This window comes from Bos indicus, chromosome X, assembly GCF_029378745.1.
Source record: "Bos indicus isolate NIAB-ARS_2022 breed Sahiwal x Tharparkar chromosome X, NIAB-ARS_B.indTharparkar_mat_pri_1.0, whole genome shotgun sequence".
In the NCBI taxonomy this organism is placed as follows: Eukaryota; Metazoa; Chordata; class Mammalia; order Artiodactyla; family Bovidae; genus Bos; species Bos indicus.
Window position 1 is genome coordinate 128,778,970 of NC_091789.1, and position 27,984 is coordinate 128,806,953.

The following is a 27,984-nucleotide window of genomic DNA, read 5'->3' on the forward strand; positions in this document are numbered from 1 at the left end:
GCCTCAAGCAAAGTAGAGGCAGAAGCAGTAGCAGCCTCCCCGCCTTGTGCCCCCTGGTCCAGAGCCCAGTCTGGTGCTCCGAGCAGCTCCTGAGAGCAGTGGAGAGTCGCCGTGTATTATATACAGCTGGCTGGCAGCACGGATGGCTCACTCCTCGCCCTGAGGCTGCAACGATGTTTGTGAAGTCTAGATCAGGGACTCCGGACCCAGGTTTGTAATACTGTATGTGGCTCCAAAGATTCTGAAATATGAAATGGACTTCAATTCCATATAGTGAAGAAAGGTGAGAAATCTTATTACCCCTTCAGGAGGAAATGTATTATGGTTTCATGGAGGAAAAGAGCCTTTGTTTCATGTTGTCTTCATGGTTTTGATTCCACTTTCACCAGATAACGTGATTAAATGCTTCTGTTGCTTACAAGTAATCAAACAGCCAACACACACTGAGCGTCTACTAAATGCCAGGCATTGTGCCAAGTACTTTACATGCATTATCTGATCTAACTGTTACAGCAACCCTGTAGGGTAGGGACAGTAACTATCCCTATTTTACAGATGAGAAAACTGAGGTTTAGAGATGGCAGGTGAGCTGCCCAGCATCTGATGCCTTCTAGGCACATAGGTATAGCAGTGCTGTATCAAGGCTATGAACAAAGTCCCAGCCCAGAGAAGCTATCAGAACAAAAATTTTCTTCATTACCAAGGAAACTGATGTGGTTCCATTAGCTTAATGGGAAATATCATGACAGTGACAATTTCAGTGTAATACATGGGTGCTAAGGCCCAGACAGTGGCTCACTTATTTAAACCAATATTGGTTTTAACAATGTCTCAGTAAAATCGAGAACTCGGGCTGCTTCTGACTGGCCATTCTGTGCACAGTTCATATTTTTGTCTAAGTGTCAGGAGAACTGAGGGGATGCATTCACCTAGTATCTATCCAAAATAAACAGCAAATGGATACTTTTGGTTCTTCTCTTGTATAAGTGAATTCAACTCTATTTACAAGGAAGAGAACATACAGCCACTTGTACTTTGCTGTACCCATTCAAGTCGACTAAGCAGAAGTGACTTTTCTTACAAGAGATGGGCCTTCCCATCAATCCAGCCCTTGGAAACTAGCATCCTGACTCTTCAGGTTAAGAACCTGCACAAGTTGAAATAAAATCTGACCATCTGTGAATGACTAATCTCTCCCCAGCCCTTTTGGGTAAATCCCTTTCTTTCTCCTTTAATTTTTGACCAGGAGAAGAAGTACCGCTTCCAAAACCAGGTAGACAAGATGAAGGAGAAGGTCAAAAACGTGGAAGAAAGATCAAAGGAATTTGTGAACAGAGTGGAAGAAAAGAGTCATGATCTAATTCAGAAGTGGGAAGAGAAATCGAGGGAATTCATTGGTAACTTCCTAGAACTGTTTGGGCCTGATGGAGCATGGGTATGTAAATTATTTCACTTCTTCCTACAATAATGGGTGTTTTCAGTTTATCCTCCTTTCCAAGGAACTACTCAAGGGCGTCCTTTATCAGTCCAATATGTGACCTCCACTTTGGGCATTAGCCCAAATGACTTCAAGTCTATGCACTTATTTAGTTTCTGCTTTTCCTTTCTATATGGCACCCAGGAGTGCCCAAAGCCAACTCTGTTCTCTATTTCTATTTCTTGTTTGAAGTCATTTGGTAGTCACTGAATGTCTATTACTGCAAAGGTTGGTTTCATAGCTCATCCCAATCTCCCAGTTGGCAGATGCATAGCTTATGGGTAAGGGTGAAGTAGGTCAGTGGCATCATGGATCTTGTGTTATAAAACAAGGCCAGTGCCTCTTGGATCAACCAGAGGAAGAGGATGCAAAAGAAATGTAGCTGCCTTGATCACTTTTTGTGATCAGGAACTCCTCTTTCATTGGTTGGAAAAGAGAGAAGAGGTGAAACTTTGTACTCATCATGCCCTGATTTGCCCGTTTTTTCCATGATATATATGTGCTGGGATAAGGCATAAAAGTCTTAGGGGATGGAGGCCATGATTTGAATCTTAAAACTGAGACAGAAAATGCAGACAGGATCTCTTGCCTAAATTCTATATAGAATTCTGAGTGAAAATTTCAGACAGAGAAAAGAAAATTCTGGAAACCACTTTGTACTCCACCGGTATTTCTTTTTTTTCCCTCCATTTCTATTTTTATTATTTTTAAAAATAATTAATTTATTTTAATTGGAGGGTAATTACTTTACAATATTGTAGTGGTTTTTGCCATACATTGACATGAATCAGCCATGGGTGTACATGTGTCCCCCATCCTGAACCCCCCTCCCACCTCCCTCCCCATCCATCCCTCAGGGTTGTCCCAATGCACTGGCTTTGAGTGCCCTGTTTCATGCATTGAACTTGGACTGGTGACTTATTTCATATATGGTAATATACATGTTTCAATGCTATTCTCTCAAATCATCCCACCCTTGCCTTCTCCGACAGAGTCCAAAAGTCTGTTCTTTATATCTGTGTCTTTTTTGCTTTCTCACATATAGGGTCATCGTTACCATCTTTCTAAATTCCATATATATGCATTAATATACTGTATTGGTAGTTTTTTTCTGACTTACTTCACTCTCTAATGAGGTGGCTCCAGTTTCATCCACCTCATTAGAACTGATTCAAATGTGTTCTTTTTAATAGCTGAGTAATATTCCATTGTGTATATGTACCACAGCTTTCTTATCCATTCATCTGCCGATGGACATCTAGGTTGCTTCCATGTCCTAGCTATTGTAAATAGTGCTGTCATGAACACTGGGGTACATGTGTCTCTTTCAATTAAGATCTAAAAAAATGGAGTAAAGATCTAAATGTAAGACCAGAAACTATAAAACTCCTAAAGGAAAACATAGGCAAAACACTCTCTGACATAAATCACAGCAGGATCCTTTATGACCCACCTCCCAGAGTAATGGAAATAAAAGCAAAAATAAACAAATGGGACCTAATTAACCTTAAAAGCTTTTGCACAATGAAGGAAACTATAAGCAATATGAAAAGATAGGCTTCAGAATGGGAGAAAATAATAGCAAACGAAGCAACTGACAATTAATCTCAAAAATACACAAGCAGCTCATGCAGCTCAATTCCAGAAAAATAAATGACCCAATCAAAAAGTGGGCCAAAGAACTAAACAGACATTTATCCCAAGAAGACATACAGATGGCTAACAAACACATGAAAAGATGCTCAACATCACTCATTATCAGAGAAATACAAATCAAAACCATGATGAGGTACCATCTCACAGTGGTCAGAATGGCTGCTATCAAAAAGTCTACAAGCAATACATGCTGGAGAGGGTGCGGAGAAAAGGGAACCCTCTTACACTGTTGGTGGGAATGCAAACTAGTACAACCACTATGGAGAACAATGTGGAGATTCCACTGGTATTTCTATTGTGTGTGTACTTCTGAAGTAAATAACCAGTATTATCAGCAGAGTTAATAAAGAGGGTTCCATGGAAGACTTTGTTTTAAAAAATTGATGTATAGTTGATTTACAGTGTTGTGTTGATTTCTGCAGTACAGCAAAGTAATTCAGTTATATACACACACACACACACATTTTTTATACTTTTTCATTATGGTTTATCTTAGGATAAGGGGTATTGTTCTCTGTGCTATATACAGTAGAACATGTTTATCCATTTTATGCCTAAAAGCTTACATCAGCTAACCCCAACCTCCCACTCTATCCCTCCCCCAACCCCCTCCTCCCTTGGAGATCACCAATCTATTCTCTCTGTCTGTGACTCTGTTTCATGGATAGCTTCATTTGTGTCATATTTTAGATTCCACATATAAGTATATCATATGGTATTTGTCTTTCTGACTTCACTTAGTATAAGTGCTAAGTCCATCCATGTTGCTGAAAATGGTGTTATTTCATTTTTGTTTATGGCTGAGTAGTATTTTATTGTATACACACACACACACACACACACACACACACACACACACCATGCCTTCTTTATCCACTCTTATTTTGATGGACATTTAGGTTGTTGTCATGACTTAGCGATTGTGAATAGTGCTGCTAGGAACACGGGGGTGCATCTATCTTTTTGAATTATAGTTTTGTCTGGATATATGCCCAGGAGTGGGATTGCTGGACCATGTATGGTAAGTGTTAGTTTTCTAAGGAAACTCCAAACTGTTTTCCACAGTGGCTGCACCAACTTAAATTCCCAGCAACAGTGTAAGAGGGTTCCTTTTTCTCCACACCTTCAGTGTTTGTTATTTGTAGACTTTTTAGTGATGGCCATTCTGACTGATGGGAAATGCTACCTTATTGTAGCTTTGATTTGCATTTCTCTAATAATTAGTGATTGCCTCTTGACCATCTGTATGTCCTTTATGGAGAAATGTCTATTTAAGTCGTCTTCCCATTTTTGAATTGAATTTTTTTTTGTTACTAAGATTGTATTAGCTATTTGCATATTTTGGAAAATAAGCCCTTGTTGGTCTCATCATTTGCAATTATTTTCTCTTATTCTGTAGGTTGTCTTTTCATTTTACAGTTTCTGTGTTGTGCAAAAGCTTATAAATTTGATTAGGTCTCATTTGTGTATTTCTATTGCCTTGGGAAACTGACCTAGGAAAACATTGGTATGATTTCCGTCAGAATATTTGGCTCATGACCTCTTCTAGGGGTTCTAAGGTGTCGTGCCTTATGTTTAAGTCTATAACCCATTTTGAGTTTATTTTTGTGTATGGTGAGAGGTTGCATTTTTGGGAAACTGACCTAGGAAAACATTGGTATGATCTCTTCTAGGAGTTCTAAGGTGTCATGCCTTATGTTTAAGTCTATAACCCATTTGAGTTTATTTTTGTGTATGGTGAGAGGGTGTGTTTGTTCCAACTTCATTGGTTTGCATGCAGTTTTCCAACATTTCAACACTGCTAAAGAGACTATCTTTTCCACACTGATTTTCAACAAAGGAGGCAAGGATACACTATCGATTGTATGTATGCAGGTTTATTTCTGAGCTTTCCATTGATCCATATGTCTGTTTTTGTGCCAATATCACTCTGTTTTGATTACTGTAGCTTTGTAGTATCGTTTGCAGTCTGGGAGGGTGCTGCATGCTGCTTTGTTCTTTTTCTGTAGGGCTGCTTTGTGAATTCTAGGTCTTTTGTTGTTCCACATCAATTTTAAGAGTATTCTATAAAAAATGTCATGGGTAATATGATAGGGATTACATTAAATCTGTAGATTGTTTTGAGTCTGGTCATTTTAACAATACTAATGCTTCCAATCTGAGAGCATGGGATATCTGAAAGAGATAGTTTTAAAGTAGCTTTCCCTTTAGAACCAAACGGAATGATTCCATTTGATTTCCCTAATTTTTATTAGCCTAGATATCCTAGTACAACATGAGAAGTCTCTAACAAAATTGATTTTGGCTGAATTATTTTATTGATGGGTTGTCCCTGTTGCCTCTTTGCTCACTGGAGGTGGTTCATAAGATTATCTAAAAGTAAAACAATTAAAAGAACAACACCTGAGAAGTTAGAAGAGATGCTTTGCTAAAAGCCTAGCAGCCTCTAAGTAATTATAGAGGCTGTGGTCATAGGCCCACCTTGTCTTGTTGGCTGAGGCTGAGAGAGGGTGGAGGGCTTACAAGGGTCGACTTGAGCCTTCGACAACTTCTAGAGAGAGCTTGCAAGAGCAGAGGAGCCAAGAGTCCGGTTCCTTTTCATTTTCCCTGGGTTTCAGCTCAGATCAAATTATCTGGGATTCCATGGTCTCTGTAACAAGTTTGAAATTTCTCATTAATCTAGTGTATACTTTAATAGTTAACATTTTTCACAACTAATTTTCAGGCTCTGAGGAAACAACTTGCAGTTTTTTAAAAATGAAAAACCAGGTAGGCATTCATTTGTTTACAATATTATGTTGGTTTCAGCCACAGGTAAACATATGCCCCCTCCCTCTAGAACCTCCTTCCCACCCCTCTAGGTTGTCAAGAGCACCAGTTTGAGCTTCATGTGTCATATAACATAGTCTCAGTCACATCACATATTCACATTACATATCACATACATAAACATTACATATGTTTATGTTTCCGTGATACTCTAAATTTATCAACTTATCCTACCCTCTCCTTTCTGTCCTGTGTGCATAAGTCTGTTCTCTATGTCTGCATCTCCATTGCTGCCATGCAACTAGGTTCATAAGTACTATCTTTCTAGATTCCATATGTATCTGTTAATATGTCACATTTATGTTTCTCTTTCTGAATTACTTCACTCTATATAATAGGCTTTAGGTTCATCGACCTCATTAGAACTGACTCAGAAGTGTTTCTCTGTATGGCTGTGTAATATAGCAATAACATCAACATAGCAGGAAACAAGAGGGTTTTTTATAACTAATTTTATGGACATATAGCTTATTTACAATGTTAACTTTTTATTATGGTTTATCACACAATATTGAATATAGTACTTTGAAGGGAGGGAGGGAAGAAAGGAAGAAAGTATAAATAACCATAGAAACTAAGATAACAGTATTAACAGGAGTTGTAACAGGGGTTATAGGACATGGTGTCATTAATAGACTTGGGTCATATATTTTTAACATGTTGGTTAATATTTGAGTAAGTTCTTTAAAAATTCTAGGAACAAATGTCCTAAAATTCTGTAACATCACAGGTTTCTTAGGATCCCACATTTCATTTTACCTTTAAACGTTTATTCAGCAACCATTTTTTACAGTTTATGAAAGTGGTCTTATGGTAGGAGCTTAGTGTATACCTGCTAGTGGGAAAAATAGACCCATCCATCAAGAGGTAACTGTAAAACAGTACGGTAAGTGGTATGCAAGGTTAGGAGGAAAAGTCACGTCCGCTGGTTTATCTGCATACTCAGCATACTTTGCGCTCATGAGTCATCCTCTAAAGCTCTGTGTGTATAAGTCTTGTCTGTTCTATAGGAACTCAGGTTGATCTCTACTTTTTCAAGGACACAACCTAAACCTTGTAAAGTGAGGGTAATTTAGGAGAGTAAGGAGGGAAGCAGAAGGTAAGTGTTTTGGAGTTCCTAGGTGGTATAGTGGTGAGGGCTTTGCTTTCCAATGCAGGGGTCATGGGTTTGATTCCTCGAGGAGAGCTAAGGAAAGCGAGCTAAGGGAGAGCTAAGGAGACTTACTTACTCTGAACTATAGTGCTCTAAGAGAGCTAAGGAGTGCTAAGGAGACTTGCTTACTCTGTTGTATAGTGGTCTAAGAAAAGCTAAGGAGACTTACTCTGACTTACCGTGTTCAAAGGAGAGCTATGGAGAGCTAAGGCGAGTGAAGGAGACTTAGTTACTCTGACCTATAGTGTTCTAGGGAGAGCTAAGGAGAGCAATGTAGTGCTAAGGAGAGCTATATAGTGCTAAGGCAAGCTAAGGAGACTTACATACTCTGACTTATAGTGTTCTAGGGAGAGCTAAGGAGACTGACTGACTCTGACTATAGTGTTCTAAGGGGAGCTAAGAGGAACTAAGGAGACTTCCTTGCTCTGACTTACAGTGTTCTAAGGAGAGCTAAGGAGACTTACTTTGACCCATAGTTTTCTAAGGAGAGCTATGTAGAGCTAGGGAGAATTACTTACTCTGACCTATAGTTTTCAAAGGACATCTATGGAGAGCTGAGGAGACTTAGTTACTCAGACCTATAGCATTCTGAGGAGAGCCAAGGAGAGCTAAGGAAACTTATTTACTCTGACCTATAGTGTTCTAACGGAGAAGGTGGTGGCACCCCACTCCAATACTCTTGCCTGGAGAATCCCAGGGATGGGGGAACCTGGTGGCTGCCGTCTATGGGGTCGCACAGAGTCGGACACGACTGAAGTGATTTAGCAGCAGCAGCAGCAGCATAGTGTTCTAAGGAGAGCTGAGGAGTGCTAAGGCAAGCTAAGGAGACTTACATAATCTGACCTATAGTGTTCTAAGTTGAACTAAGGAGAGCTAAGGTGACTTACTTTCTCTGACCTATATTTGCTAAGGAGAGCTTAGGAGACCTAAGGAGACTTTCTTACTCTGACCTATAGTGAGCTAAGGAAACTTACTGATAGTGTTCTAAGGAGAGCTAAGAGAGCAAAAGAGAGCTATGGGGAGCTGAGGAGACTTCCTTACTCTGACTTATAGTGTTCTAAGGAGTGCTAAGGAGACTTACTTACTCTGACCTATAGTGTTCTAAGGAGAGCTAAAGAGACTTAATAGTGTTCAGTAGTGGCCCGCTGTGGGACAGGGTCTCTGACTACAGCAGACCTGGGTTACCCAGCATGTGGCTGAATCCCTCTTGGAGGCAGTCGCCCTTAGCCCCACCATAGAGCCGCCAAACAGATGACCCACAACAGATTTCCCAACCTGGGGATCCATCAAAGGGACTTAGAACCTCCTGGAATTTGACATTGTAGTCCAGTGGGAGACTGAGTCAGAGTTGCCTGTGAGTGTCCAGGAATCTCTGGTGGCGGTATGAGTCAACAGTTTGGCCTCAAGCCAAACAACTGGGAGGGAACAGCAGCCAAACACAGAAAACTGGATTAAAGATTTATTGAGCATGGCCTGGCCCATAAGAACAAGACCCAGTTTCCCCCCCAGTCAGTCTCTCCCATCAGGAAGCTTCCATAAGCCTCTTATCCTTATTCATCAGAGGGCAGATAGAATGAAAAGCACAATCACAGAAAACTAACCAAACAGATCACATGGGTCACAGCCTTGTCTAACTCAATGAAACTATGAGCCATGACATGTAGGGCCACCCAAGATGGACAGGTCATGGTGGCGAGTTCTGACAAAACCTGGTCCACTGGAGAAGGGAATGGCAAACCACTTCAGTATGCTTGCCTTGAGAACACCATTAACAGTATGAAAAGGCAAAAAGATATGACACTGAAAGATGAACTCCCCAGGTCGGTAGGTGCCTAATATGCTACTGGAGATCAGTGGAGAAACAACTCCAGAAAGAATGAAGAGACAGAGCCAAAGCAAAAATAATACCCAGTTGAGGATGTGACTGGTGACGGAAGTAAAATCCTATGCTGTAAAGAGCAATATTGCATAGGAACCTTTTGGAATGTTAGGTCCATGAATCAAAGCAAATTGGAAGTGGTCAAATAGGAGATGGCAAGAGCGAACGTAGACATTTTAGGAATCAGTGAACTAAAATGGATGAGAATGGGTGAATTTAATTCAAATGACCATTATATCTACTACTGTGGGAAGAATCCCTTAGAAGAAATGGAGTAGCCCTCATCATCAACAAAGAGTCCAAATGCAGTACTTGGATGCAACCTCAAAAATGACAGAATGATCTCTGTTCCCAAGGCAACCCATTCAATATCACATAACCCAGGTCTATGCCCCGACCACTAATGCCGAAGAAGTTGAACAGTTCTATGAAGACCTACAATACTGTCTAGAACTAACACCAAAAAAAGATAACCTTTTTATCATAGGGGACTGGAATGCAAAAGTAAGAAACTAAGAGCTGTCTGGAGTAGCAGACAAGTTTGGCCTTAGAATACAAAATGAAGCAGGACAAAGGCTAACAGAGTTTTGCCAAGAGAACACACTGGTCATAGAAAACACTCTCTTCCAGCAAGACAAAAGATGACTCTATACATGGACATCACCAAATGGTCAACACTGAAATCAGATTGATTATATTCTTTGCGGCCGAAGATGGAGAAGCTCTATACAGTCAGCAAAAACAAGACCAGGAGCTGACTGTGGCTCAAATCATGAACTCCTTATTGCCAAATTCAGACTTACACTGAAGAAAGTAGGGAAAACCACTAGACCATTCAGGTATGACCTAAATCAAATCCCTTACGATTATACTGTAGAAGTGACAGACTCAAGGGATAAGATCTGATAGACAGATTGCCTGAAGAACTATGGACAGAGGTTCATGACATTGTACAGGAGGCAGTGATCAAGACCATCCCCAAGAAAAAGAAATGCAAAAAGGCAGAATGGTTGTCTGAGGAGGCCTTACAAATAGCTGAGAAAAGAAGAGAAGTGAAAGGTAAAGGAGAAAAGGAACTATATACCCATCTGAATGCAGAGTTCCAAAGAATAGCAAGGAGAGATAAGAAAGCCTTCCTAAGTCATCAGTGCAAAGAAACAGAGGAAAACAATAGAATGGGAAAGACTAGAGATCTCTTCAAGAAAATTAGAGATACAAGGGAACATTTCATGCAAAGATAGGCTCAATAAAGGATGGAAATGGTATGGACCTAACAGAAGCAGAAGGTATTACGAATAGGTGGCAAGAATACACAGAAGAACTATACAAAAAAGATCTTAAAAAAAAAAAAAAGATCTTCAGGACCCAGATAACCACGATGGTGTGATCACTCACCTAGAGCGAGATATCCTGGAGTCTGAAGTCAAGTGAGCCTTAGGAAGCATCACTATGAACAAAGCTAGTGGAGGTGATGCAATTCCAGCTGAGCTATTTCAAGTCCTAAAAGATGATGCTGTGAAAGTGCTGCACTCAATATGTCAGCAAATTTGGAAACCTCAGCAATGGCCACAGGCCTGGAAAAGGTCAGTTTTCATTCCAATCCCAAATAAAGGCAATGCCAAAGAATGCTCAAACTACTGCACAATTGCACTCATCTAACATGCTAGCAAAGTAATGTTCAAAATTCTCCAAGTGAGGTTTCAACAATACATAAACTGGTAACTTGCAGATGTTCAAGCTGGATTTAGAAAAGGCAGAGGAACCAGAGATAAAATTGCCAACATCTGCTGGATCATCAAAAAAGCAAGAGAGTTCCAGAAAAACATATACCTCTGCTTTATTGACTACGCCAAAGCCTTTGACTGTGTGGATCACAGCAAAGTATGGAAAATTCTTCAAGAGATGGGAATACCAGATCACCTGACCTGCCTCCTTAGAAATCTGTATGCAGGTCAAGAAGCAACAGTTGAAACCAGACATGGAACAATGGACTGGTTCCAAATTGGGAAAGGAGTATGTCAAGGCTGTATATTATCACCTTGCTTATTTAACTTATATGCAGAGCACATCATGCAAAATGCTGGGCTGGATGAAGCACAAGCTGGAATCAAGATTGCTGGGAGAAATATCAATAACCTAAGATATGCACGTGATACCACCCTTATGGCAGAAAGCGAAGAGGAACTAAAGAGCCTCTTGGTGAAAGTGAAAGAGGAGAGTGAAAAAGCTGGCTTAAAACTCAACATTCAAAAAACGAAGATCATGGCATCCAGTCCCATCACTTCATGGCAAATAGATGGGGAAACAATGGAAACAGTGACAGACTTTATTTTCTTGGCCTCCAAAATCACTGCAGATGGTAACTGCAGCCATGAAATTAAAAGACACTTGCTCCTTGGCAGAAAAGCTATGACCAACCTAGACAGCATATTAAAAAGCAGAGACATTACTTTGCCGCCAAAAGTCTGTCTAGTCGAAGCTATGGTTTTTCCAGTGGTCATGTGTGGATGTGAGAGTTGGACCATAAAGAAAGCTGAGTGCTGAAGAATTGATGCTTTTGAACTGTGGTGTTGGAGAAGACTCCTAAGAATCCCTTGGACTACAAGGAGATCAAACCAGTCCATCCTAAAGGAGATCAGCCCTGAATATTCATTGGAAGGACTGATGCTGAAGCTGAAACTCTAATACTTTGGCCACCTGATGCAAAGAACTGACTCCTTGGAAAAGACCTTGATGTTGGGAAAAATTGAAGACAAGAGGAGGAGGAGATGACAGAGGATGAGATGGCTGGATGGCATCACCAACTCAATGGACATGAGTTGGTGATGGACAGGGAAGCCTGGCATGCTGTAGTCCATGGATTCACAGAGAGTCGGACATGACTGAGCAACTGAACTGAACTGAAGGAGAGCTAGGGAGACTTCCTTATCAGGACCTATACTGTTCTAAGAGCTAAGGAGAGGTAAAGGGACCAGATATAGGCAAGTTGGTTTCCAGTACTTTTTATTTCACCTCCAATCTCCAATTCAGTTGTACCCTCCAATAAATTAACTAATAGTTTATTTTCTTAACAACACTTTATCTGTAGTTTTTCAGGAACCTCCATGGTAAGTACATTCTTACCAACAGTACTCTTTGTACATTTTTTGATGGTGGCCATTCTTACCACTTTGGCATGATATCTCATTGTGGTTTTGATTTGCATTTCTTTTCCTGTGATGTAACATACTTTGCAGAATCAGAAATGAAAGTTAAAATCATAACTAGGAGCTGCCAGCTTCAAAATCAGGAACTAGAAACATCTGTACACACTGCAGATAACCAATACACCCTACCATATTTGATTTAATAGCCTGTATAAGAAATGAAGCCCAATCAAATCCTTAACATTTTTTAAGTAACAGATGAAACCACACTACTGTGGAAAACTTTGTAGTGGAAAGATTTTAGAAATACAGGATAGCATTCAACTCATTTTACTGTACCTTTTGGAATATAAGAGTAGCAAAGTTATAAACATTTGGAAGCTCCTGCTGCTGCTGCTGCTAAGTCACTTTAGCCGTGTCCCACTCTGTGCGACCCCACAGATGGCAAGCCATCAGGCTCCCCCGTCCCTGGGTTTCTCCAGGCAAGAACACTGGAGTGGGTTGCCATTTCCTTCTCCAATGCGTGAAAGTGAAGTCGCTCAGTCGTATCCGACTCTTTGCGACCCCATGGACTGCAGCCCACAAGGCTCCTCCGTCCCTGGGATTCTCCAGGCAAGAACACTGGAGTGGGTTGCCATTTCCTTCTCCAATGCGTGAAAGTGAAGTCGCTCAGTCGTATCCGACTCTTTGCGACCCCATGGACTGCAGCCTACCAGGCTCCTCCGTCCATGGGATTTTCCAGGCAAGAGTACTGGAGTGGGGTGCCATTGCCTTCTCCGTTGGAAGCTCCATCAGAGTGCAAAAAGAATTTCAACTTCCCTGATTTCCAAGGCAAGTCAACTCTGTATTCTTTGAAAGATCTAAGGAAAATACTTGGCCTAAAATTAATATCTCACATCCCCAAATTTCTTGGAATTTATAGATTGGGATGCTGATGGTTGGCGATATTAGCTCTCTCAAAATATATTTAGCTCAACAAAGTAGATTTAAGTTCACTTCTTTCGTAAAACAAACCTTTTCATCATAAATACTAAACAGCAATAATTTGGATTAAATTGAACCCCATGTTATGATGGCAACTGAGAAAATTTTCCTACCATAGAGTAACCCAAATTGCAATGATTTTGAGAGTGAAATACATCCCAAACTGTATCATAGTCTCATAACAAAACAGCTTAATCCTCAAACCATACATAGTGTGCTGTCAGTAAATGTTTGCTGAAGCAACGCATCATTGGTCAGCCTTCCAATCCTCCATGCCAGGAAAACCTTCCATAATATTTTGTAACAGACAAAATGTTTCTTTTCAACACCATCAGAGCCATACTTTACCCCATAATAGCTAAAAAAAAAATCCATCATAAGTATGTGCATACACATATATACGGACATATACATTTATTTATACACACCTCATTTTGTTTATCCATTTATCCATCAATGGAGATTTAAATTGTTTCTGCTTTATGGCTGTGAACATTAGCTATACAAATATCTGTTTCAGTCTCTACTTTCAAGTCTTTTGCGTGCACACCCAGGAGCAGAATTGCTGAAGCATATGAAGATTCTTTTAATTGTTTTGAGGAACTGCCATACTGTTTTCCACAGTGTCTGCACCATTTTACATTCCATCCACAATGTACAAGGGTTCTGATTTCTCCACATCTTCTTCAGCGCTTGTTGTTTTCTGTTTCTTATAATAGCCATTCTTATGCATTGCTAAGTATTAAGACGTTTGATTTTGAGAAATATAAAAGTCAGTTTGTGGATCTGAATTAAATTTCCCACTCGTCTTTTAGACAGTTTGAAACCTTTGTCTGCCAACAAATACTCAAGTAAAACACAAGTAAACAGGAAAAGCTTCTAAGCATGAAAGTTACGGAGAGCTAGTCACGAGCAGGGCTTCAATTCATAGCCGGAGAGCTGTGGGCAAATTCACTTACCTCTCAGCCACTTCCTTGGGTTGGTGGGAGGATTAAATTGTCACATACTTTAAAGTCCGTTTTAACAGTGCCTGGCACCAGGGATGTGCCAGGCACTGTTTCAGGGCGAGTTGTTGTTTGTTGATTGGAACTCAGGATTCGAACTCTTCTTGAGTTCCATCTTGATTACCAGAGGTCCAAACCATATGTAGCTAGAATATTTTTATTTCCTTTTTGGTGGATTTGCTAGAATATATCTGAAACCCTGAAACCTATAAAGGCACTTGTCAAGTCATTTACTGCCTCACCAGATATTAAGAACTTCTTAAAAGGGAAAACATTGTAGGAGAGGAAACAGAAAATTACCGTCATGTGGACAGGACTAGAAATGGGATTATTTTCTTGGGAGAAAACTTTATAAATGAAAACCTCTTAATACAGCAAAAAACTGAATATAAATACCATTTCTCTTTGAAAATGCTATGCCATGGTCTTCATTGTTTGTTATAGTTCTAAGTGCTTTTCTTCCCAGGAAGCTTCTTACAAACTGTCTCCTGACCAGATTCAATTCAGCTCCTTTGCAGGGGAACCACCCTTCAAAATGCACCAGAAACAACAGATCAGAGAGTTTGCAAATCAAGATCCAGACTTGCTTTGCATGGATATTGCCTTGTATGAAGTGTGACTCCACAGTTTATCATTAAGGATTCAAATCATTTCATCCCCTTAGGCAGAATATTCAGTTAGGAGCTAGAGTCAAACTATAGTGACAAGGTGTAGATTCTTTGAAAGTGGGCTTCTAATGGAAATGCTGACAATCCATTAACAGCAGGAGGGCTAATGGCTGCCTCTAAAAATATACCTAAAGATTACAGTAATAAAAACACATATTTTAAAGTGCCTGCTCGAATTTCAAGGATTTTTTTTTTTTTATGTCACTCTTAATAATAGGCCACCCTGTCCTTTTGGCATTTGATTTTGTCTCATAAATGGGCTTAATCTAAGTTAATGCTGTTGTACTACAGCATTTTTTTCTGTCTGATTTTGAGGGGTTTGGATGTCATTTGACAGAATTATCGGTGCCTTTAATGGAAGGTGAATACTTGGTATATTTGTAGCATTATGGAATTTTAAATCTGCAAAGAATCTCCGTGATTAGCAAGGCATCTCTGTTGTGTCTGCTGGAGGATATCTGAGCTCCTAAAAAGTTTATGGGCTAGAACTTAAAAAGGGAAAATAAGGGGAATTGTTGTGCCTGAGGTCTTTCTCACGAGACCCACTCTGGTCTTACCCCAGGAGGATTGCAGAAGAATCTAAAGGGCTTGATTACTGAGAATCTCATCATGATAGAGATGTGGGGAGAGGCCAGCGCTGTGATCTTGGCAGACCAGGTTCCTACTTGCAGAGCCCAAGCAGTAGCCCCAGCCAGCCACCATGCTTCATCTGCAGGGGCAAGTCGTTGGTGTGGCCTGACCTGGGAACTCAGTGGGGCCCAAGTCAGTCCTATGTGGGTCCTCAAACCAAAACTTTGGGCCCTGAAGCCTCTGTCCCCACTCATGATGAGGAGCTGAGTTATAGCCCCCAGTCATTGCTGGGTGAAGCTCCCAGCCCCACCCAACGAGAAAGCCTGGCCAGAACACCTGGGAAGCTGCCTGGTCCAGCAATGCTTGAGCAGAGCCCAGCAGACAGCTGACGGACTGCACAGCAGAGCCAGAGGCACTGCTGAGCCAGGGAACTGAGGGTGCAGATCAGCTTGAATAAGGGCCACAAAAACAAAGCGCCTCTCCAGCCTTCAGGTTGATTCTCCCGCCATGCCTGGGAAAGTGAAAGTTAAGTCGCTCAGTCGTGTCCGACTCTTTGCGACCCCGTGGACTGTAGCCTATCAGGCTCCTCCGTCCATGGGATTTTCCAGGCAAGAGTGCTGGAGTGGGGTGCCATTTGAAGGGAAGCTAATTCACAGCCCCACTCATTGCTGAATACAGTGTGCAGCCCACCCGACCACGGAACTGAAGCACACAGGAAGCTGCCTAGCCCATCCAACAGCACTTGAGCAGAAAGCAAAATTGGTGGCCCTGTCTGGCCAGGGAATTTAGTACACAGTCTTGCCTTACTCAGGTCTCCAAAAACAAACTGTACAAGCCCTGGGGCCTATTCTGCTGCCCTGCCAAGAAAGAGAAGCTAATTCATAGCCCCACCAACTGCTGAGTGTACTACCAGTCCTGAGCATCTAGTAATCCTGACCAGAAAACCCAGCAAACTGTGGAGCCCAACCTATAGCCTCACTTGGGGAGGAGGTAAAATATCTGTGCACTGAAAACAACAAGACACTGATGAAAGAAATCCAAGAAGACACCAATAAATGGAAAGATAACTCACGTTAATAGATTGAAAGAACTGTTAACATGTCTGTACTACCCAAAGCCATCTATAGATTCAATGCAATTCCTATCAAGATTCCAATGGCATTTTTTTCACAGAAATATAAAAAAAAGTCCTAAAATGTATATGAAACCACAAAAGACACCACCCAGCCAAAGCAATCTTGAGAAAGAAAAACTGGGAAGGCATCATACTTCTTGCTTTCAAGCTGTACTGTAAAGCTATATTAATCAAAATAGTATGGTAGCGGCATAGAAACAGACACATAGGCCAATAAAACAGAATTGAGAGCCCAGAAGTAAACCCATGCAAGGGAGCCAAAAATACAATAGGGAAAAGACAATTATCTTCAATAAACAGTGCTAGAAAATTGGATAGTCACAGGTAAAAGAATGAAAGTAGACTTCTATCTTACAGCTCCACAAGAATTAACTTGAAATAGATTATAAAGATTTTAATGTAAGATCATAATCCATAAAATTCCCTGTAGAAAATATCAGAGAAAAACTCCTTGACATGAGTCTTAGCAATGATTTTTTGGTTGGACACCTAAAGCACAAGCAACAAAATAAATGAGACTACATCAAACTAAAAAGCTTCTGCATGGCCAAAGAAACTGTCTACAAATTTAAAAGACAGCCTACAGAAAGGGAAAAAAGTTTGCAAACCATATATCCAATAAGGTGTTAACATCTAAAATATATAAAGAACTCATACAACTGAGTAGCAAAAAACCAAGTAATCCAGTTTAAAAATGGGCAAAGGACCCGAATAGACATTTTTCCAAAAAAAGATATACAAACCGTGAACAAGTACATGAAAACATGTTCAACATCACTAAATAAATCAATAGGGAAATGCAAATTGAAACCACAATGAGATATTACCTCATGCCTGTTAGAGTTGTTGTTCAGTTCCTAAGTTGTGTCCGACTCTTTGCAACCCCCTGGACTGCAGCACACCAGGCTTCCTTGTCCTTCAACATCTCCCAGAGTTTGCAAACTCATGTCCATTGAGTCGGTGATGCTGCTGCTGCTGCTAAGTCGCTTCAGTCGTGTCTGACTCTGTGTGACCCCATAGACGGCAGCCCATCAGGCTCCACCATCCCTGGGATTCTCCAGGCAAGAACACTGGAGTGGGTTGCCATTTCCTTCTCCAATGCATGAAAGTGAAAAGTGAAAGTGAAGTCACTCAGTCGTCTGACCCTCAGTGACCCCATGGACTGCAGCCTACCGGGCTCCTCCGTCCATGGGATTCTCCAGGCAAGAGGACTGGAGTGGGGTGCCATTGCCTTCTCCGAGGTAATGCTAGTGGTTGGCATTAAAAAGACAAAAGGTAACAAATGCTCTGAAGTATGTATAGAAAAGGGATCCCTTGTGCACTGTTGGTGGGACTGTCAACTGGTACAGCCACTATGGAAACATTATGAAGGTTTCTCAAAAAATTCAAAATATGATCCAGAAATTCCACTTGTGGGAATACAGTTGGGGTCCACTTACACTTGGATTTCTTTTTCAGTATTAAATGCTAAAGTACTACATGATCCACAGTTGGTTGAATCCACAAATGTAGAACCACAAATACAGAGGGCCAACTATAATGTTATACGTGGATTTTTTTTTTTTTTACTTCACAGAGGTTCAGCACCCCTAACCCCTCATATTGTTCAAGAGTCAGCTGTTTTATCTGAAGGAAATGAAAACTCAGGTTCATAGCAGCAATATTTACAATAGCCAAGACATGGAAACAGCCTCAGTGTCCATTGATGGATGGATGGATGAAGTTGTGGTGTGTGTCTGTATGTAGTATAATGGATTATTACTCATCTATAGAAAAGAAATCCTGCCATTTGTGATAACATGGATGGACCCTGAGGGCATTATGCCAAGTGAAATAAGTCAGAGAATGACGAATACTGTATGATCTCATTGACTGATTTGTGTTTACCAGAGGTAGGGAGTATGGGGAGGGGAAATTGCAGAAAAGGGGTCAAAAGGTACAAAGTTCCAATTACGAGGTAAGGAAGTACTGGGGATGTAATGTATAATGATCACTATGGTTAACAGTGCTGTGTGCTGTATATGCAGGTTTTGAGAGGACATCCTAAGAGTTCATCACATGGGAAAAAAATTTGTATCCATGAGATGATGGATGTTAACTAAGCTTACTGTAGCAATCACTTCACAATTTAAGTGAAATTATTATGTTGTACACCTCAAATGTATATAGTGCTGTATGTCAATTATATTTCAAAACTGGAAAAAGTTTTAAAAGGTTGGGAAGGTGAAAAATGTTTTTAGCAATCCAGTATAGAAAAAAAGTTTTCTCACATCAGTCACTTTGCGTTTGTTTATTAGTAATGCCAAACATTTTTTATAGTTCATTTATAAGTCTTTTGTGAATTACCTATATGTGCCAAATGCTCATTATTTTCTTTTGGATTTGTAAACTCTGTTATATACTAAGCTGCTTAGTTTGTATTTAAATATTGCAAAAATTTTTCCCTTTTCTTCATTTGCCTTTTAGCCTTTTACCTTATTTCATAATGATAGTGGTTTTTTTTTTTTTTTGAGGTATCAGTTCAGTTCAGTTCAGTCACTCAATCGTGTCCGACTCTTTGAGACCCCATGGACTGCAGTACACCAGGCCTCCATGTCCATCACCAACTCCCGGAGTTTACCCAAACTCATGTCCATTGAGTCAGTAATGTCATCCAACCATCTCATCCTCTGTCGTCCCCTTTTCCTTCTACCTTCAATCTTTCCCAGCATCAGGGTCTTTTCCAATGAGTCAGTTCTTCACATCAGGTGGCCACAGCATTGGAGTTTCAGCTTCAACATCAGTCCTTCCAATGAATATTCAGGACTGATTTCCTTTAGGATGGACTGGTTGGATCTCCTTGCTGTCCGAGGGACTCTCAAGAGTCTTCTCCAACACCACAGTTCAAAAGCATCAATTCTTCGGTGCTCAGCTTTCTTTACAGTCTAACTCTTACATCCATACATGACCACTGGAAAAAACCATAGCCTTGATGAGATGGACCTTTGTTGACAAAGTAATGTCTCTGCTTTTTAATATGCTGTCTAGGTTGGTCATAACTTTCCTTCCAAGGAGTAAGCATCTTTTAATTTCATGGCTGCAATCACCATTTGCAGTGATTTTGGAGCCCAGAAAAATAAAGTCAGCCACTATTTCCACTTTTTCCTCATCTATTTGCCATGAAGTGATGGGACTGGATGCCATGATCTTCGTTTTCTGAATGTTGAGCTTTAAAGCCAACCTTTCACTCTCCTCTTTCACTTTCATCAAGAGGCTCTTTAGTTCTTCACTTTTTGCCATAAGGGTGGTGTCGTCTGCATATCTGAGGTTATTGATATTTCCCCTGGCAATCTTGATTCCAGCTTGTGCTTCCTCCAGCCCAGCATTGCTCATGATGTATTCTGCATATAAGTTAAATAAGCAGGGTGATAATAATAACTTGACGTACTCCTTTTCCTATTTGGAACCAGTCTGTTGTTCGATGTCCAGTTCTAGCTGTTGCTTCCTGACCTGCATACAGATTTCTCAGGAGGCAGGTCAGGTGGTCTGTTATTCCCATCTCTTTCAGAATTTTCCACAGTTTGTTTTCATCCACAGAGTCAAAGGCTTTGGCATAGTCAATAAAGCAGAAATAGATATATAGAAGTTTTTAATTTTTATATAGCCAAACACTAATCTTTTTTTTAATGGTTTCTTTCTTTGCTTTTATGCTCCCACACCCAAAGGTATTTCTACATCATGAATCTTACCATACCCCTCTATTGATTACAATCTTCCAGGGGCTCTTCCGGAGAAATCCATCCTCCTCCTGGTGCTCTAGCTTCAACTACTGTACCCTATAGGCACTGGGAGGTCCAGTCGAGCCAAGCAGTTATGCTTAGCACTGCCTGCTTAGCACTGCCTTCTTAGCACCCTCTGCTTGGAAAGCCAGTCCCACAGGCTCAACGCCCCTTTCCACCCCTTCTTCCCCATGTCACTGAAGCCCCAGTTTGGATATGACCACCAAATTACCCTTTTCTTCCCCTTCTTGTAACAGCACCAAGTTCCCAGGGTCTCAGTAGTAGTGTGTAAAATTAAAAGCTCAAACGATAATAAGCAAAGTCTAAGAGGGCTAACAGGAGAATTGGCTGTCAGGGCCAGTTTAGAGCAGAGGCTTGGAGCAAGCAGCGGGGGGCTGAGGCTCTACAAGGAGCAGTGATGACAAACTAGAGCACAGAGCCCAGGCAGCCTGGGGAGGACGCTCGGGCATGGGGAACAGAGTGCTCGAGGGCTGAGGCAGGAGGGCAGATGGGCAGGGGCTCGGTGCCAGGACTAGGTTCCCCAGAGGCTAGTGGACAGTGTTGCCGAAGAGCTTGGCTCTGAAGACACTAGGCGGCAGTCACCAGAGGTCCCAAACTGGGAAAGCCATCTTAACTGCCCAGCCTCCTCCAGCCCCATGGTTTCCTACACTGGGAAAGCCATCTTAACTCCCCAGCCTCCTCCAGCCCCATGGTTTCCTACACCAGCCAGTGGCATCAGCTTTCTTGTTTCACGGGCCAGAAACTAGTCACTTGATTCTGCTTCCTCTCACACCCCTCATCCCATCTGTCACGAGTCCTGTTGGCTCCACTTTCAAAATGGAGCCAGACCATATACCCGGCTTCCCTGGTGGCTCAGTCGGTAAAGAATCTGCCTGAAATGCAGAAGACCACCTGCTAATGCAGGAGACTGGGTTCAATCCCTGGGTCGGGAAGATTCCCTGGAGAAGGGAATGGCAACCCACTCCAGTTTTCTTGCTGGGAAATCCCATGGACAGAGGAGTTTGGCAGGCTACAGTCCATGGGATTGCAAAGAATCAGACATGAACGAGCGACTAAACCACCACCACCAAATACTGCTTGATTTCATTTAGATGACATTCTGCAAAAGGCAAAACTCTAGGGACAGAAAACACTTCTGCGGCCCAAGGCTGGGAAGTGGGGGGGTAACTACAAATGATCTCAGTAACTCGAGGGTAGTGGTAGTCACAAAACTGAAGGTGTTTATCAAAACTCTCAGAACTGTACATTATTAAGTAACTGAAAATTGTTAAGTAAACCTTAATAAAACAACAGGAAAAAAAACATACCATAATTCTAGCCATTTCTCACCATGCTCACAGCCGTCATCTCAGTCCAGGGCGCCATCATCCTCTTGGGTTCTTACTGAGGGCTCTTCACTGTCCCCTGCTCCTGCCTTCGCTTCACTATCATCTGTTCCCAGCACAGCAGCCACAGGGGTCTCCTTTAAACCATAAGTCCATGTTTTTCTTTTGCTCAGAACTCCAGAGCTAAAGGAACTCTCCAGAGCTTTCTCTACTCTCAAAGGCTAAGTTTACAGCGGGCCACCAAGACCCACAGGCCACAGCCCTCTGTTACTCTGTAGAGACCTCCTCCTAGCCGCATGCATGCCCCCATTCACCCCCCTGGCTTGTCCCGCGACATGTACCGTGTGCTCCCTTCTAAGGGTTCTGTCTGGAATGTGCTTCTCCCTGATTTCCATCCCCCTGGTCCCCTCCCCATCACCTCTTTCAGGCCTCTGCTCGACTCACAGTTGCCGCCCATCCACCTCCCCAGGCCCCACCCCAATCTGCTAACCTCTCTTGCTTTTTCTCCCAGACCATAGTTTCGTCTGACATACTCATATTTTGTTTACTGTGCGATTCCTCTCTCCTCCCCATGAGGAGAGGGGTTTTTGCTGTGTTTCCCTTGGCCCTTCCACCGGGCACATCACAGACAGCAGTCAGATTGGGAGAGGGGGAACAGGCGGTGAGATGGGGTGACTTCCAAGAACCAGCCATGATAATAATCGGATGTGGCAGCATCCTCCTGCCCCGGAACCTCACTCAGCACCGCCCGCCCCCACCCTGGCCCCGAGACAGTCTGGGGGACACTGGCTGTCACACTAGCCTGTGTCTGTGTGTGCTCCGCCCTTCCTGCCTTGTTTGTTTCCCTGCCCCGCACATGGCTCCTTTAACACATGCCTTCTCTCCCTTCTCTCTCTAGAAGCAGATGTTCCAGGAGAGGAGCAACCGGATGCTGCACGCCTTGTCCCCAAAGCAGAGCCCTGTGAGCAGCCCCACAAGGAGCCGGTCTCCTTCCCGCTCCCCGTCGCCCACCTTCTTGTGGCTCCCGCACAAACCCTCGCCCCCCTTCTCACCTAAAGCCGCCTCAGCCTCCATGAGCAGCATGAGTGAGGGGGATGAGGATGAGAAGTAAAGGCGGCTGGCTGACAACCAGAGCCCCCGCCACACGAGAGCCCCCACCACATGGGGTGGGCGGGCAGGGCGGGGGCACGGGGGACACCCTGGGGGGGGAGGGCAACAGTCGCTGGCGCTGCAGCTCAGCCCACGACATAGCTCCCCTCAGGACCAGCTCCCCACTCAGTCTCCACTCTGCCCCAAACCCAGGCTCTGCATGGAGGTTTCCAGGCGGGCAACCTATACAGACCTTCTTAGCATCATCTAGAAGCACCCTATTTTAACCTTGCTAAAGAAAGAGGCAGAGCACCCCTGGGAGACTCGCACTGAGTGGGGTGTCTTCTGCTTTGGCCCTTACTCCCACCCCCACCAGGTACACCACCCACGGAAGTGGCTGTACCCGAAGTCTGCTTCTTTCAGCTCCTAAGGGCCATGCACGTTGCCTCCCACCGCCCAAGCGCTGCCAGAATAAAGTTATTTCCAGTAGAGGTGGCACAGTGCTTCTGAAATAGTCGAGCTACAGACAAACGCCAGCCTTCTCAGTTTAGCCAGAGACCAGAGGTTGCCACGCATCAGTCCTTTGCAGTCTAGACCAAGCCTTGCTTTAGGCCAGATATATCCCAGGTCACCTAGTGTGAACCGCAACTTCTCATGCCAAGGACAGTTCTTTCCAGGAGAATGCCCCCTAAGGCCTAGTGTCTTCTCCTGGCTGTACTCTTTCATCATTGGTTTGACTTCCTTGTTTTCTAGAAATTACCTTAGTCTGTGGGAAATGCAAGAGAACATCCTATAGACATATACACACAAGGAGCCGCTCTGCTTTGGCTCCGAGTTTAGCAGATGGTTGCTGTTTCCTGAAGCTTCTCCTTCAAGGATGCTGTCATGGAATGGCTTTCCCCATTTCTGACCAGTGAACAGTTCTGCAGACCTCAAGCAGCAGTTTGACGTCCCAAGCCACAAAGTATACCAATAGGGGGTGCTACCTGCACATATCTGTTCTATGTATGCTCCCAAGACGCCATCCAGGGTGTGTACCATATGCAACAAGTCAGTGGTGGCGGCATTTTATACTGTCCCCCTCTCCAGCTCCCACCCTAATACCCCACTGAAATCCTCAGTCTTCAGAACTACCTGGTTTCCTTGGGACTTGGGCACCTTGTCAAAAGCTTATCCTGCATTCCTGCAGAAATGTCATCCCAGCCAAGAAATCGGCGGGTGGTGCTCATGGCCTCCCATCATCATTGCAGGTGGAGGCAGGCTCTGAGAGTTTCACTGAGCACGGTGGGAGCCTCAGCCTCTGAACGGGCCAGGCAGTCCTGTAATTACTTCCCGCCTTAGGCTTCAAGTGGGTTGAAGACGCTAAGCTTTCCCACTGAGGTGTCTGATGTTGCTATCTGCTAAGCACGGGTAGACGCGAGCAGGTAGAGGCGAGGGGTGGGAGCACACGCCTGGGTAGAAGTGGCATTGTCTGGCTGTGCCTTTGGAGCCAGGGGCCCAGAACAGTGACATGGGCAGAGCCCAGCATCCCTCGGGACAGAAACACTCCCTTTCAGAGGCCTTGTGAACCAGCCTTCTGGGAGACACATGGGGCAACCAAGGAAGGAAGGTGGCATGTCTTTCCCCTCGCATTGGGGTTGAACTACCTCCCTGCCCACCTGGAGAGAGTAGGCTTTGTTGGGAAGCAGAACCATGAGGCTCAGCTGGCTTGGGCACTCCCCTGTTCCTGGCAGTTTTTCCAGAGCTCTGTCGAGCATTCATGTGGGACAGAGAGCTGGTGGGAAGATGGCACATGAGAAGGAAATTTCTTGCTGCCATCAAGGCCCAGAGCATTGCCCCGTGTTTCCACTGTGCCCCCCGGGCACACTGGCGTGTATGCCCCCATCTCCAAGCACTGACAGGAGGCAGCAGCCAGCTGTACCAGGCAGTGGGAACGAGGGAAGAGAAAAGGAGAACGAGGTACCTGGAGGGAGGAGAGAAGCTTCAAGAAAATCTGCATGCTTGACTCATGTGAGGGCCTCCCTCTGCAGGAGAAAACTCTCTTGGGAATGCCTTTTCTGGTTCTAGGCTCCAGCCCAGAGCAGATAAACCCATGTTTACCTGATTCCTGCTCCGGAGCAAACAGCTTGGCATTGACATACCAGGCGGCCTCTAACTTTGCAGGCCTTACACACCACACTGACATGTGCCGCCGCTACGACTCAACATTCAGTGCCAGGGACAGGCCATCACAACCCACAAGCAGGTTCTAAGTCTCACCCCAGGCCCCTCTTCTGACCGTTAACAATACCTCCCCTCCCAAGGCTGCAAGATTAATGAGAAGGAATGGAGGAGTCTGCAACCCAGTCTTTGATGCATCCTGGCCACCAGCTTCTCCCTGCCCCTCCTCCCCTGCTTGGGAGGAGATGCGGTGGCTGGCTGTCCACAGTCATGGCCCTGAGGGAGTTAAGGCTGGAATGGGAGTGGTACCAAGTGTTACTCAAGCTCGGAGAGGTAAGCAGAAATGCCAGAAAGCAAGGAAATGTTCTTTTGCCCTAGACAGGGAAGGAAGCTTCAGACTGAGGGCTGAAGGACAGCAATTTAGGTTGTGGAAGAAGGCAGGATACGTGAAGAAGGGCAAGCGTGGGAGCGCAGTGCCTATCCACTCCCTTACAGGGGTTGCTCACTCCCTAACAGGTGAAGAAGGCAGGCCTCCTTTCACTGACAGCCAAGGTTAGTGGGTACCCATGCAGGTTGTGGGTTCCCCCTGCCCAGCTTTCCCATTTCAGCCCTTCTCCATCAGCTGTCTCATCTTCCTCCTGGGGACCCCAAAATCCAATGTTCACCAGCTAAAAACCCAGGGCAATTGTAATGTCAGAGTCACACTGAATGGCCCGTTTCTGGCAAGCCAGCTCCCATGGGCCAGGACTTGGCAAAGGCAAAGGAAACCAACCTTAAGACGAGTGATCCTGAGACCCAAGTCTGCCTTCTGACCTGCTCTGTGGGAAAGACACACAGCTGCAGGACGGCCTGAGGTTGGAGTTACTGACCATCCTTGACGGAAGGGACGGGAAGAGCGTGGATTCCTCCTCTCCATCTTGGGACTTATCAGCCAGGCACGCCCCGGGGAGAGAGATGCAAGATGGCGATATAGACTCAGCTGAATCTGATGAGCCCGAAGGGAACAGAGATGTCCCTGTTCCCCAGGCATCCGGTCAGCACTAGTCTTGGCCATCAGATTTTTCTTCTTTTAACAAAAGAGCTCATGAGGCATTCTGCAACTTCTACTTCTCTCTAGACTTGAGTTTTTTTTCTGTGTGTCACTGCGATGTGTCCCGGGACAAAGCCATAAGAAAAGCATACATACTTCAGACTGTGCTATACATATAAGACAAGACGACGACAACTCTTCTGGGTTAAAGCACGACCTTACGCCCAAGCGTTTGCTCTGGTGCTGAATCATGCGAACTTCCGGAATCAGCCCCCGCCCCCTGGCACCCCTGCACCTCCCTCTCCGCGCTCCAAACCCACTCTTGCTTCCCAACAGGACATGGCATTCTCAACTTGTTTATAAATAAAGGGATGCAGAATTGCACTTTTCACCTATTGTGTTTCTTAAAAGCGTGCTGCTGTGTGTTCCTACTTACGAGCTCTGGTGCAACGTGGAAAAGCAGAGGCGTAGCCACGGTCCTGCCTCCGCCCAGCTGGGCCCAGCCCTGAATGATGGGTCTGTTGTCAGGCAGCACGGGCCAAGCCTGGAGCTGCCAGCCAGTTCATGCCTGACAAGGGAACAACCTAAAGGTCCATTAACAGATGAGCAGATAAAGAAGATGTGGCGTATATACACAGTGGAATAGTACTCAGCTGTAAAAAGAACAAAATAATGCCATTTGCAGCAACATGGATGCAACTAGACTGTCATACGAAGTAAATAAGAAAGACAAATAGCATGTGCTATCACTTGTATAAGGAATCTAAAATATGGCACAAGTAAACCTATCCACGAAACAGACAGACTCATGGACATAGAGAACAGGCTTGTGGTTGCCAAAGATGGGGGGTATGGGAGGGATGGATTGGGATTTGGGGGTTAGTATATGGATAAACAAGGTCCTACTTTACAGCACAGGGAACTATATCCAATCTCCTGGGATAAACCTTAATGGAAAAGAATATAAAAAAATGTATGTGTGTAACTGTGTCACTTTTTGTACAGCTGAGATTAGCACAATATTGTAAACCAATGATAATTCAATAAGAAAATAGCTGGCTAGGATCACTTACCTGGAGGGGAGGTCATGCCTGGGACCCAGCCAGGACCCTGAGTTGTAGGCTCCGCTGCCAACTTGCTTTCTGACCTCTGTCAAAGCCCTTCACTTTTCTGACCTCAGTGTCTGCTTTTGTAAAATGAGGGGATTAGAGGAAATGGTTTCTGAGGTCTCCTTTGCCCATAGAAGTCTCTGAATTCAGGAGCCAGGCTCCATGGTCCCCAAACTTCTCCAACTATGATGCTGTCACTGAAGCACCATGACAAAGGGCTCACTCCTCGCTAGGAGACTGGGGAGCTGGGCTGGGGCCTCCACACCCAGCTGCACAGGGGGCCACTTTCACACTGCAGCCTCTGTAGGTTCTTGGGTTCTACCCGCCATCCTTACCTTGCCACCTACAGCTTTTCACCTGGGCCTGAACACTGGAGTGTGGCCATTTTGGCCTCTTCTCCATCTTTGGGGCAAAGCTGCTTTCATGGGCTGCTAGCAGAGATCGGAGAAGGCAATGGCACCCCACTCCAGTACTCTCGCCTGGAAAATCCCATGGACGGAAGAGCCTGGTAGGCTGCAATCCATGGGGTCTCGAAGAGTCGGACACGACTGACTGACTTCACTTTCACTTTTCACTTCCATGCATTGGAGAAGGAAATGGCAACCCACTCCAGTGTTCTTGCCTGGAGAATCCCAGGGATGGGGGAGCCTGGTGGGTTGCCGTCTATGGGTCGCACAGAGTTGGACATGACTGAAGTGAATTAGCAGCAGCAGAGAGATGGGAGTAGTACTAAATCAGGATTCGAAAGGCCAGCAATTAAGGCAGACTTGCTCTCAGCATTGTGGTGGTGCCCTCCACTAGTGAAATCCCAGAGCTTCTATTACCTTCAGTGGGCTTCCCTGATGGTTCAGTGGTAAAGAATCCACCTACCAATGCAGGAGATGCGGGTTCAATCCCTGGGTCAGGAAGATCCCCTGGAGATGGAAATGGCACCCCACTCCAGGATTCTTACCTGGAGAATCCCATGGACAGAGAAGCCTGGTGGGCTACA

General features: G+C 43.9%; 1 protein-coding gene and 1 long non-coding RNA gene across 4 annotated transcripts in view; one reads left to right on the forward strand and one right to left on the reverse strand.

Annotated features, from left to right (window-relative positions):
• PCYT1B (phosphate cytidylyltransferase 1B, choline) overlaps nt 1-26,273 on the forward strand; it is a 148,154-nt gene extending 121,881 nt beyond the window's left edge. For all 3 annotated transcript variants that reach the window (XM_070783982.1, XM_019956276.2, XM_019956277.2), the window contains exons 7-8: nt 1,247-1,435; nt 22,504-26,273. In XM_070783982.1, the coding sequence (XP_070640083.1) occupies nt 1,247-1,435; nt 22,504-22,716 (402 nt within the window). In that variant the 3' untranslated portion in view covers nt 22,717-26,273. The remainder of the gene's footprint in view (nt 1-1,246; nt 1,436-22,503) is intronic.
• LOC109555419 (uncharacterized) overlaps nt 4,991-27,984 on the reverse strand; it is a 30,047-nt gene continuing 7,053 nt past the window's right edge. The window contains exons 3-4 of the long non-coding RNA XR_011565234.1: nt 5,615-5,783; nt 4,991-5,197 (exon numbers count right to left, since the gene is read on the reverse strand). This is a non-coding gene — a long non-coding RNA (uncharacterized lncRNA). The remainder of the gene's footprint in view (nt 5,198-5,614; nt 5,784-27,984) is intronic.